We start from the raw sequence: 13465 nt of genomic DNA, 5'->3' as shown, positions 1-13465 counted from the left end.
CCTTGCTCAGTCCCCAACCGGCTTATTACAACCTCTACCAATTCTTGAGCAAGTGTGGGAGGATATTTCAATGGATTTCATTGGAGTAATTGTTTAGGCTACAAGGGACATCTTTGAAACAAAGCACGGCACATCACCCACAATCAGATGGTCAAACAGAGGTGGTTAATCGGTGTTTGGAGACATATCTCCACTGTTTTGTGAGCTCCAAAACCAGCCAATGGGCAAAGTGGATACCTTGGGCCGAGTATTGGTACAACACTTCCTTCCACTTTTTGGCTGGTATGACTCCTTTTCGTGCTCTCTATCATAGGGATCCTCCTCCTTTACTTCGATTTGAATCAGCCAGCACTAAGGTTTCGAAGGTAGGACAGAATTCGCAAGCGCAGGATAATGTACCTGATTTATTGAAACAGAACCTGCATCGCGCTCAACAAAAGATGAAGGATCAAGCTGATCGTAAATGTCGTGATGTGCAGTATAAGGTAGGGGATTTGGTGTACGTGAAGTTGCGACCATATCGGCAGCGTACGATGGCTAAACGCATGAAAGAGAAGCTGTCCCCTCGATATTTTGGTCCATTTGCTATGATTGCCCGAGTAGGTTTTGCTTCCTATCGCCTCCAACTGTCTTCAGGTGCAGCTATAAACCCTGTGTTCCATATGTCCCTTCTCCGAACGGCCTTAGGACCAAACCAGCAAGCCACAGCCCTCCCTCCTAGGTTGACAACAGACTTAGAGTGGCTGTTGGAACCTGAAACCTTGTTGGAAGTAAGACCAGGCACTCATAAAGAGCCACCTCAAACTCTTATTAAATGGAGAAACATGCCCGATTTCGAAGCTACTTGGGAAGATTTTGGAGTGATACAAGAGCAATTTCCTCATTTTTACCTTTAGGACAAGGTGAAACTCCTAGCGGGCGGTATTGATCGGCCACCACTCACTTATGTGTACGCTAGGAAGAGTAAGAGTGTGGGTGCAGTAGAGAATAACTAATTGTGTTGGTTAGCAGGTGGTTATGAGAGTTGTTTAAGTGTGGGGGGTGTATGTTACCAGCTGGGGTATCAGGTATAAGAAGAGTGAGTAAGCTCATTAGAGGGTGTGAAGAATTTGGTAGGGTGTAACCCTTTGGGGAGAGACTAGGCTCTCGAATTCTTAGTGATCAATACAGATACATTGATTCATTTTCTGCCTATTTTCTTGCTATTTCTCTGTTGTGTTCTTGTTTTTGGCTGATTGATTGGCTTATCATAATGCTGTAGGGTAAAGAGTTTGATTAAATAGATAATGTTAATAAATTGAAGGTATGCAAACGTAAGGTTTCATTCCATTCAATTATATTGTTCATTCCTTTTTCTGTTAATTTGGGACTTCCCTCCATCAGTGAATCTAAAGAATCCAAATTATCTTCAGTCTTGCAATTTCACTTCCCAAAGTGATTTTCTTCCTCATTTTCCTAAAATCGCAAGAAACATGCCGTTTCACAAGCTTTAGCCTCTAACGCATGATGCATCTCTAACTTTCCAACTTGATCTAGGCCCCTTAGTTAACTAAATATTAAGAGTATAAAACTAGGGATATGAATGAAACAACAACAGTGTGAAAAAACAAAAATCCCACAAATCAGTCAACTCCCCAACAAAATGTCATAGACAAAATGACTATCAACTCAACAGTAAGATGATTCAATATACCCAGTATAACAATTGTCAATAACTACCTGGTATAAAGGTCGCCAAAAATCAGAAAGAAGTGAATCCTTCTCCAAAACAAGGATAATAATTTCCAAAGAAAATTGTACAGCCTTCTCTAAAAGTTGACCATATATTTGGCTTGTTCGTTCGGTAATAATGGTATTAACACCTTGCAGAAGAATGCCCATGATATTCCGGAAAACTGCTTTTCCACTCATGAAATCCTGCAACATGTGAACGTTAATTATAAATTCAATGAAATCTATTTAAGAAATTATATGTACATATCTATATATTTATATATATATATATTACATTTAGACTTTATGATTTATGACTGAGACCACAGTTACTCCTATTGTTTATATCAACGCTGATACAATCATATTTTTCTTTTTAAAAAAAGGACAAGTTTACATGTACAGCAAGCATTGGTGGGGTCCTACATATTACTGATCTAAAAAAACTACTATTTCAAACTTTGAAAGAAACATGTAATGTGTATTTCTGCTCGTCTTAATTTATGAAACTAAGAAACGTGAGAAATTACTCATGGTGAAAGTGACTTCAAAAATCTCCTTTGACATAAAATTGCAAGAAAGTTGATTAGTTAATTTAGGAAAATGAATCTTGGGGCTAAAATCAGGTTTGAAATAACATAACATTTATTAATATACAAACAGTAATTGAACTATGTATTATGTAATACAAGTTTTTCTTTTATTGAAAAAAAAATAGCAATTAATCTATGGCCAAATAGTTTCTCAAAAAAGGAATATAGTACCCCCACCTACTGATATTCATTATCTATGTTTAGATTTCAGTTCCACCACCACCATTTACTGCTCCATATTGTTTTAATAAATAAAAAACATTCTAATCAATCACTAAATTAGACCTTGCAAAATTATGTCCTTGTCATTATTAATGGATAAAATTACAACATAATTGGAATATTTTAAAAACTGATAATCTAGTGTTCACAGTGCTACTTGTCAATAAATAAATATATATAAAAATAAATAATTTCTTATTCAAACAAGAGTAGGCACCTACTTTTAGCAACTCTAGCACAGGAAGTTGCATCTGGAGAGAAGATTGTTGTGTTTCTGTTAAAAGCTGTGTGCGATCAATGACATTATCAATATCCTCTTCAGTGATGTCATACTTACTCAGTATCCTGCATAAAACTGTATGAATATGCGAGTTTCTCTACTTTTTGTTTAGTTAATAAAATAATAATTTGTAGCATTTGTAAATAAAATATCAAACAAAATAGGTAGGTCCAAAAAGATAAGATAGATGGATACCAACAGGAGGGAGGAGAATTAACTCACATGTGAAAATGCTGAAGGCAAGAAACAACCAACTGCCATTTCTCACAAGGATCTGCGTAAGCTCTTTGAGGAAATGGCCCAAAGACATGATCATATATGAACCTGAAAATGCCAATAAATCTGCAAAAACAATCGATCATAGCAACAACAGGGTGAACAGACTGAGGAAGAAGTTCCAATGAGATTAAATAGGTGGGTGGCCAGTACCTACGCCCTCTGTCGCTTACATCTCTTTCTTCAGCAATGAGCTCATTTAATAGGTTAATGAAAGATATAGTTGAGGGATATTGTTCTCTCCTTGCTTCTATTTCATTCAGCTCAAATTGCATATCATACACCTGATGGAGATCACAAAACTAGGTTACATACTTATCATAGATGTATATATCTTTAAATTTACATAATTCAGTGTCATTAGAGTTTTAGTTTGACTAAGATTTTTAGAATCGGACTCCTTGTTGATTTAGAATTTGTTACTTAAATTCCTAGTTGGGTTTTGTTTGGTTTTCTCTAGATATAAAATAGTCGTGTTTCACATTTGCAAGAAATAATAAACACTCAGTTTTCCTCTCTCACCAATTTTCTCTCAGTTTCTACTCATCCACTCTTCTGTTCTACTTTGTTTTACATCAACACCTGTAATTGACATGATTTTACAGCACTACAACATACACATTATACACATTAAACGCATATTCCAAATTCATATTCTACCACAATTTAGAAGTACTATGTCCCAGCTCTCTTAAACTCACATAAAAAGCCGGCCAAACTTTCAAATCAGTCACTGTTTAGTACATCACAATTTTGGACGGGCAATGCAAAAATGCTTCTTTATCTGCTTAATGCAACTCCAGATATCCATGATAGCCATAACTCTTTAGCCCAACTATTGGTAATGGACATAACAGACTTTACCCATATTGGTAATTATAAAATAACAAGCTCTAAGAACATATAATTGTAGCAACTACGGTGTAAATGGCCATCAAATTTTTCAGCATACAAAGATCAGTTTTAGTCTCTTAAGTCCTTTCTGCACACCCAAACAATACAATAATCATCCAATGAAATCTTGACAGGGAAAGGGAATCACTATTTCACACAGACTACATGCCAACTCAAATAGTGAAATTTCAATGTAATAAATTATCTTTGATTTCTGACATCCTAAGATCCAAATCATTTGTTAAAGCAGCATGGAAGAATGTGTTCAAGAAATCCCGGTGATTACTTACACTAGAAACATTGGTAAAAAAGCAAAAAGATCAGCACAAGAACTAAGAACTATGGAGAAAAAGGATATTATAAATGAATACAACTTTGTCAATTGTTTAATGTCCATATTTTAACCACAAATTAAAGAAGTGAATTCATAAAGTGACTGTCTAACTAAGCAAATAATAAGAGATGATTCCAGACATCAAAATTAAGATTACCCACCAACCAGTATAACTACAGAGATTCAAAAACAACACAAAAACTAACCTGTGTTGCCATGGGCTGTGCACCATTCCCAACATGAGAACCAACAACCACAGGTAGATCGTACCGCTCAAGATAGCTCCAAATTGTATCCTTCAGGACTGGAGAGACAGGAATAAAAGTTGCTATCGCATTCCGCAGAGCACCCTGTACCAGCAAGAACCATACTTAAAAACAGAACAAAAATACAATTGATGCTTTAAACCTCCAACAAATAAGAAGCTCTGATGAGGAAAACATTATCAGAATACGTTAACGAACCTTCAGATAAGGAGGCACATTCTCATAGCCAAGAAGCTTGAACAATGGCTCAATGTCAGGGAACCAGTTATTTCTCTCAATTGGATTTCCATTTTGTACAACCTGTAGAGCATTGGTAGAACAATAATCACATTATTTTTTACTTTTTCCAATTAAAGTACTCAATTAACAGGCATGGATTTTTAAGAAAGCAAAAGACAAAAAGACATACTCATCAAATGTTCAAGGAAATAAGGGAAGGGTTGGGTTGGATTGGGTTGGCTGTGAATATAAGATCATCCATTGATTTGCTTTAGATCATGGATCGAGAATTTCTAAAATCACACACATACTTGGATGTTTGAGAATACATAACATGATAACAATTCTATTAATACTGAAAACTCACACATTGGTTTGTTTCAGATCATGGATCCAGAATTTTTAAACTCACATACATACTTGAATGCTTCAGGAATAAAAACTACGAATTTTAAAATAGAAGGAAAAAAATAGGTATATATACAAAGGAACAAGAAAATTCTAGAAACTGACACAAAAACAAAATACCAAGGCAATACTAGTAACCAAGCCATCTAAGTAGTATACAACCAGAACATAATACAAACATAGAAGCACATGCTCTCCCACCACTGAAAGAATATTGATATCATGTGGTTGAGTTCAAAGATATACTTAGCAGAAAAATATCCATGTACATAGATTGGAAACCCCTTTAAAGCTACATAGACCATAAACTTGTCATGCCTTTAAATATAGAAATTTTTAATTATATTTTCAAATGCTGAAAGGGTAAAATAATTAAAATGAAATAACTAAAAACCTTTTGAAGAACATTTAAATATGCAACGAGTGCTTTTGCGTCCCCCTCCGGTAACTCTGGTAACATGGCTCCAGCAGTTTGGAGGGATTGTTTAAACTTGTCATCATAAATTGATAAGCAATCAAACAATGTACTCCACCCAACAGAGCGGAATGCTTTACCCTTAAGTAACTCATAAACCTTTGAGGCACCTTCTTGACTGGAAGCCTGAAAATAAACCAGAAAGTAAGAAAGTGTACAGAAACATACTTTTTGTAATGTCAGAACTTCGGTTTTTAAATTTTAAACAGTGAATTGTTTCAAAAAACAAAATTAAACAGTGAAGAAATGGACTTCATACCAAGGTACTAAGCATGTTTAAGAATGCCACAAGTGTTTGGAAATTTGTATGATCTTCCCCAGAAAAATTCACAAATGTCCACAATACATCATTACCGGATAACAGCTCTGGTTCCCTCTGATAAAAGAGACATCAGTAAATATAATATTAATTAAATAAAGATCATCATAAATAAGCATACAATGTGACAAACAGAACAACATCAAGCACAAATAAGCATACACAATGATGTGTGGCAAACAAAACAGCATTAAGCACAAATGCATCTATTGATACGAATAATTTCATAGAACAATGAAAGTGAACTAGAAAAAACAAATGCTCTTTGATAATGAACTGCCATTAGCATAGATATTTAAGCACATAATTAACGTTAGATTAGACCATTTAGTAAAGAGACGGATAAAAATGAAAAAGATTACATCAACAACTTCACAAGTTTCAGACCAAACGGAAATTTTTTGACATAATCAATTTTACCTGACATGGAGATGAATTCCCAAGCAATTAACAATTTAGATAAGTAATTTAGGACCTTTATAGATCACATATGTCCATGCTGATTTAAAATATTCATATATGCCCAAGAAAAAAGTGGAGTTTCAAGATGTTCTGGTTCAAACTAACCTGATAAACCTCACTCACAAATTTCAGTAGTGAAACAAATGGAAGTGGGGAACTATCAGTGACTTGTGGAGAATTTGAGTTGCTGTCATGCATAAAATCATGTGCTACAGATGAACGGTATGGGCTCAGAATGCTCATAGCCTTTTCCTTTGATTCTTTCACCTACAAAGTTTAAAAAAGAATGCACATGAAACATAATGTTGATCAGTGGTAGAGGAAGACGTCTACTTGCTTCCATTATTTTTTTTGGCCCAACAACACCTAACTTAGTATATAAATTGACCTTTATCCAGCAATAGACCTGCTTAAATTCTAAATTTCCTTTTATTTTCCACTTTCAAAATAAAAAAAAGTAGCATACTAGTGTAACTTACAATACTATTTTAAAATTTCAAAAAAATATTTGGTCATTTTTACAATTTCAAAAAAAAAAGGCCTGTGTGCCACAACAAAAAAGTCCAGGCTCCACCACTACTATTGATAATAAAAGAAACCACAAAACAAATTAAATTAATGAACGTACTGCTCCTCATAACCTATTTAAATGATTGCAAATAAATAGGTTATCAAATTTCCCTAAATGCCATAAATAACAAAAAGAAACTGACCTTTTCCCTAGCTAGAGAGTGAGACAAGAAGCAGGTCAGCAACTTGTGTAGATAAGCGTTGTACATATAAATCATATCCTCGTCGTCATTCTGTACAATTATTTATAAACCAAAAAGGCTGCCTTAAGAATATACCCAATAGAGGACAATTAGAAACATAATTTAAAAAATGATTTACTACAAAGAATTTGTAGTACACAGAACAAAAAAGATTATCCCAAAATCGAACAGAAAAACTAAGTCTGGTAATGTTCAGATGTGTCCTGCATGAATTATACTTGAATGGCTCACCAATAAATAGAAAGCTATACTAATACAAATGTTAAGACATCCTGAACACAAACAGATTCATTTTCACCTATCAATGACAACAGATACCAACAAGAACAAGTATAAAAAAATACCATGAAAATGAGTCTAATCCCACCTCCCAATCTTGAATTTTATGTGAAATACAAATCGTGAAAAAGAAATTCCTAGAGAAGTTTCAAAGAACTTGAGGGAATGTTGGCCACTATAATAGTAACATCAACCACTTAGAATTCCATACTTTTTCCTTTTCTTTTTTTGATAATGGGGAGGGGGGTTCAAACTTGGAACCTCCTCTTTGTGAGGATAGGTGTAGCACCATCAAGCTAAGCCTATGACCACAATTCATACTTTTTCTTATGACCATATACCAACAAACCAGCTCCAAATGGAATCTCAAAAACCCAATTCCATATTTGCTCATTTGACTATGACCAAACAACCTACTATACACGATATATAAAATCGTTATCTTAAAAAGCTAAAATTACATGTTTTCTTATTGCCAGTTCCCTCCTTGACCTTAAGCTTACTACTCTCTCCTATCCTTTTTCTCAAGTCTTTGGACTAAGGAACAGTTACTGCTTTCTTCAAATTCCTCAACTATTCCCACCTTTATATTTTGGTTTGTTGGTTCTATAAAATTATTTTCCTTTTAAAAAAAAGACTGTTCTTAATTAGAGTATAAGAGCCAACACATAACAGGAAATGTTTCAGCATAGTTTTCCTAAAGGTAGCCAAATAAAAAAAAATCATAATTGGAAATTTCTCTTTAATGAAGATAGTTTTATAATATCAAAACAAAGAAACCTGGTAAGCTGCAGTTCGAAGAACTTTATCCAGCATAAACTGAAAAACATTGTTGGAGAAAATAATTTCGAGGCAGGAATGAAGATACACCAAATCGTTTGATGAAGCATTTGAAACAGAAGTCGCAGCACTAGCATCATGGATTAACATTAAATGTACGGCCCAACCAAGCCTTACACAATCAACATAATGCTCAACATTTGGATCATTGCCAACAGCCATAACCTAAAGAACACAGAAGTATCAGCAAATTCCAATTATTATCAGAAATACATAAACATTGAGTCAAAATCACCATCTTTCTTTCTTTCAAAAAGCAACAGCAATTACTAATATGAGAAAAATAAAACCACCATCTTTCATCTTACAGTTTCATGAAATTCACGTCTAAAGGAAGCATCACAAGAAAGGACAGATGCTTTATCAGGTACTGCACTCAAAGCATCGGACACAAAAGAGATCACTAGGGAAAAAATAAGACTGAATGTAATCTGCACAAACAAAAGAAAACATGCATAATGTAAGAAGTCAGCAACAAAGTCAAGGTGTGAGAAAACTATATCAAAAGACACATACACATACAAACATGCGTCTCTGACTCAGAGACCCCATGGAGAGAAAAAGAACAAGGCAAGTTATTTCAAGGATTTACAGAACAAGAAAGAAGTCAAACCTGACATTTCAATACATCATTGCTCTCACTAAGTTCATTAGCACTATCTTTCAAAGCACAAAAAATATCCTTTATATCCTTTGGACCTGTGTGTCAACAATACATAAGGAACTTTTAATTTAGACAAATATTCTTTTGACATAAAAGTATAGAGTTAGCATATAGAATAGCTATGCTATTACCTTATTGGTTATTTTCAAAACATGAAAAGCATTATTGAATATTCTTAATGTGAAAAAAAAAAAGAAGAATGAAGAATGGTTCCATAATACAAAAGCAATGGCAACTCAATCATTATAAGATCAAGTTGACCCCTTTAAGATCCAACCCAAAGATTTCAGAAATTGTTGTTTTGACATCATAAAATTACTTACCATCTCATCATGCTAGTGATATAGTTTAGTGAAACAATAGAAAAAATAAAATTGTTAGAAAGTAATAATATTAAACACCCATATCAATAGTTTACTCACAAGTTTTATAGAAACTAGGAGCACAAGGTCCAATTAAAACTTTCCATGCTTGGAAAATTTAACCAATATAACTAAGAAAAACTTTGAAAATTGAAAGAAATCAATAACAAAAATATCTGCTCAACTAACAAGAGAAGTTGTGCAATGCAAAACAGAATACTACCTAGAAGATACTGATGAAGAAGCCATTTGTATACAGAAACTAATAGTATCATATAGTAGTTGTAGTTATTCAATATGCAAAGTAAATACAACTGGATTGCTGATATAAACCCCATGCGATGTGCTCTTACCTGTCCGAATAACCAGAATAGAGAGAATAAGGCAATGCCCAAGTATGAGCCGTTCTCTATAAACTACAGCTTGCCTCTCAACAAGAGCACCTCTGGAATCAAGTACATAAGGCTCACATTGGGGCCCACCTAAACCAGCTGGTTCTTTCCGATTGAGTTCCTATGTCAAAACAACAGCAAATATTAACATAAGATAAGATGAGAACAGTTAAGAGACAAAAAGACTAATTCTGAAGTCATGATGACTAATATTTTTATTTATTTTATAAAAAATGAAACAAATATCATTAGAAAGACAGAAAAATACAGAAGCTGATAAGGTATCATCTTAAATTACAACCAAAGATGCCAATCTCCAAGAAAATCAGAAAATGAAAAGACATTAAAATCCTTGATATTAAAATTTCACAAGGCAACCCAAAATTTGACTTTATTTTTCCCAAAAACGCAACAAGTCCATCTCCACACCTTGGAAAATTATATTGCTATTTCAATAATGAGCATTATTAACTAAAGTAAAATTCTTACAAGATAAATAAATCAATAATAAGAAGCAAGCTGGTTACAACGGGAAATTTAAAAATTAATAATAAAAATCAAGCATCCAAAACCTTTATAAGAGAGATCAACCGCTGTCTAAGCCCAGAACTTATAAGATCTTCCAAATATTTCTGAATATCAGATAAAAGATCAGCATCAAGTCCCTGGTCAAGCACAACAGCCTGCAAAACAGCAGCACCTAGAAGTATTAGACCAAATTAAAAGATAAGAATTACAGTTAAAAAGCTTTAGAACATAGAAAAAAGAATCAGTGTCAGATACCCTTAGTAGTGTATAGAGGGCTGTTAATAGATCCCTTCTTTCAGTATACCAAAGTCCTGCTGAAAGGCGTAAATTTTCTAGTGGCTCTCGACCCATTAGACCCCACTAGAAAAAAGACAAAAAACAAGAGAAAAAAATTAGCATTTACATTAAAAAGAAATTCACAAGATTAAAAACAAACAAAAAAACAAGTACATTGTACCTCTTGATTAGCGTGTACAATTAAGCGGACACAATTAATTTCATTGAGATGAAGATCGTCACTCAACTTCAAAGCCTTCAATCCAACATAACACCAAAATAACGGGTTGAAGGTTACAACATACACGATAAACTTGAAGAAAATGTTGTTTGCATCTCGTAAGTCATGAGACATCATACACACACATGTATATACCCGGAGCATGTCATATAACAAGATTGCAGCTAAATAAGGACTAAAAAATCTTATTAAAGAATTTCAACTTTTATTACTGGACCGGAATACAAATTCATTTTAACTTAAAAAGCAAGATGATACACACGTAAAAGATACAATCTATAAGTTATTAAGTTCTCAGTGCTTCATCACATTGTCCTTGAAACATGTATTAAAATTTAACAAATCACCAGGTCCATGAAGAAGTTTCAAATTGTATGGTAGACTAGTGAATCATCCTAAGCAATTACTGATGCTAAAACCAAATCGTCAAAAACAATTCAATTAACAAAACTAGGGGGCGGGGGACCATTTACCTAACCGATTCCAATTCAGCTATTTGGATTAGCTTACGAGTTAAATCTCAAATAAACATTAATTAAAGGTAGAATGCATGAGAATGATTACTGATTCTACCCATTTTCTAAGAAGCCAAACAAACAATAACGGTTAATGAACTTACAATCTGGACATCCTGGTCATCAAGCGAAATTGGTGGTGAATCCGGAAGCCTAACTTCTTTAGACTGAACTTGAGCTCGATCAGAGGGTTTTGGAGGCTACAGCAACCAATAGAAACGAAAAGAATTAGCATTTATGAAGATTATACTTCTATAATCAAAGCTTAAAATAAAATTGGAAAAAAAAAAGTCCCGCGTTTTATCGGAAACAAAACAGGGGCATTTGAACAAAAAGGAGAGAGCGTACTGGGTATGAGAGAAGGGACTGAAATGCGGGAAGAGAAGCGCGAACTGCGTGAAGAAGCTCGACCCTTTGGGCTGGGGAGGGAGGTGAAGGACCCAAAAGAGACGATTCAATGATGGAGAGGAGCTCCTTCGTGGAGACCATGGCTGAGAATTTTTGGGACCTCTCTCAGCTCCACTTGCAAAAATGACGAAAACCTAAAGAGTGATAGGGAGAAAGCGAGGGTGAGTTAAAGGCGGGAAAACGGATTTAGTGAAGAGTTCAGAGAAAGAGAGTGAAGGGTTTTGTAAAACCCCCGTCCTTCAGAGCCCTAATTGGGTAAATGCCACAAATTGATTTTTCGCCTTAACTTTTCATTTTGACAAATACTTTAAATTTTCATTTAATTTCCGAAAAGCTTTTTTATTTTTATTTTTTTTGTGAATTTAGATTAATTCTAGCAACTGGACCTTGAATTCTACTAAATCGACTAGTAGAATCATTCATGAGCCCTAAAGTTTGGGCTCCCGCAACCTAAAATACAATTTGGCCTTTTTCCTCCATTTGAGTCGCGGTGCACCCTTGAAAGGGTCACGATGCTCAACTAGGTAGAGAGCCCTGAGCTCAAAACCACTAGACACGCGCTGCGGTGCAACCCACCTAACGCCGCGATGCAACCCGCCTAACGCCGCGGTGCTAAGGCAGATCGAGGCACCACCTGTGCCACTAAGTTCATGTGGGTCGCGACGCCACAAGAACAGTGTCGCGGCGCGGCCTCGCGAACCCAGATTTCCAGCGATTTTAAGAGTAGCCAATCTTCCCAAAATCGTCCCAAAACATGATTTTAACCAATTTCGACCACTCAAATGATCTCAGAAACATAATAACCCACTTTAAAACTCAATCAAAACTCCATTAAAGCTCATAATTCAATAAAACTTCAAAAGCTTGTAAAACCAAAACTAAATACTCAGAACTTGGATTTACCTTTGCTAAAATGTTTCCCACCTGTTTCCTTAAACTTACAAGCTTCCAATCTCAACTACAGCTTTAATTCCTACCAATACATGCCTCAAAACTCAAAGAATCAAGAGTTTTTCTTTAAACTTTCCAAAGCACTTAGAGAGAGTGTGAGCTAGGAGAGAGTTTTTAAATTCTGAGTTAACTTAAGCTAATGGTCTAAATTACCAAAATACCCCCACTCACCTAAATCCCTCTCAAAGCCCCTCAAGGGCAAAAATGTCATTTCGACGCTCCAATTCCCGCTCTACACTCATAATTCCCAAAATAATCCTGCCAATTAGCCTTTATAGATTCGTTCTTGATAGTTGTACCTTATTTTAGGCTTGGGAGAAAATGATCGCGCTCGGGGGTCGCTATACGTGTCTCGTTAAGGACTTAAAGTAAGAAAACTGCACCAGGACTGTCGTTAGGACTCAAGCCCAGTTATATAACATGGTTATAACCATGCTTAGGATGTTTTATTGAACATGTTGATTGTGTTGTGCATACCTGTGTTAAATAATGATTGTTTATTTGTTATGTCTGATTGAAAAGCTCGGCTTATAAGTCGAGGGTTATCTGTTATATCTAATAGAAAGGCTCAACTTATAAGTCAAAGGTTTATCGATTGTATTTGATTGAAGAGCTCGGCTTATAAATCGAGGATTTATTGTATGTGATTAAAAGCTCGACTTAATAGTTGAGGGTTTACATGTTATAAATATGATTGAAAGGCTCAGCTTATGAGTCGAGGGCGGCAATAGTGTACTGAACGCAGGCTGATGTGGTTAAGCTAACCCAGAAGTGT

The 13465-nt window shown here is 34.9% G+C and overlaps 1 protein-coding gene across 2 annotated transcripts in view; it reads right to left on the bottom strand.

The window, feature by feature from the left end:
- The window catches only part of LOC133782705 (nuclear pore complex protein NUP205), a 31252-nt gene extending 19255 nt beyond the window's left edge, over positions 1-11997 (bottom strand). The window contains exons 1-19 of one of the 2 annotated variants that reach the window (XR_009870676.1): positions 11680-11997; positions 11436-11531; positions 10757-10831; positions 10555-10659; positions 10344-10454; positions 9733-9892; positions 8967-9052; positions 8662-8784; positions 8294-8518; positions 7175-7264; positions 6567-6728; positions 5940-6056; positions 5600-5806; positions 4777-4878; positions 4519-4662; positions 3238-3368; positions 3031-3150; positions 2750-2873; positions 1720-1917 (exon numbers count right to left, since the gene is read on the bottom strand). Coding sequence is in view for 1 of the 2 variants with exons in the window: in XM_062222058.1 (XP_062078042.1) it covers positions 1720-1917; positions 2750-2873; positions 3031-3150; positions 3238-3368; positions 4519-4662; positions 4777-4878; positions 5600-5806; positions 5940-6056; positions 6567-6728; positions 7175-7264; positions 8294-8518; positions 8662-8784; positions 8967-9052; positions 9733-9892; positions 10344-10454; positions 10555-10659; positions 10757-10831; positions 11436-11531; positions 11680-11820 (2517 nt within the window). In the remaining variant the exon portion in view is untranslated. The remainder of the gene's footprint in view (positions 1-1719; positions 1918-2749; positions 2874-3030; positions 3151-3237; positions 3369-4518; positions 4663-4776; positions 4879-5599; positions 5807-5939; positions 6057-6566; positions 6729-7174; positions 7265-8293; positions 8519-8661; positions 8785-8966; positions 9053-9732; positions 9893-10343; positions 10455-10554; positions 10660-10756; positions 10832-11435; positions 11532-11679) is intronic. The other variant, XM_062222058.1, reaches the window with a different exon arrangement.
- Positions 11998-13465: the final 1468 nt, after the last annotated feature.

This window comes from Humulus lupulus, chromosome 6 (assembly GCF_963169125.1).
Source record: "Humulus lupulus chromosome 6, drHumLupu1.1, whole genome shotgun sequence".
Classification (NCBI taxonomy): Eukaryota; Viridiplantae; Streptophyta; class Magnoliopsida; order Rosales; family Cannabaceae; genus Humulus; species Humulus lupulus.
Note: the sequence above shows the minus strand (reverse complement) of the source record. Positions and strands in the feature narration are given on the sequence as shown.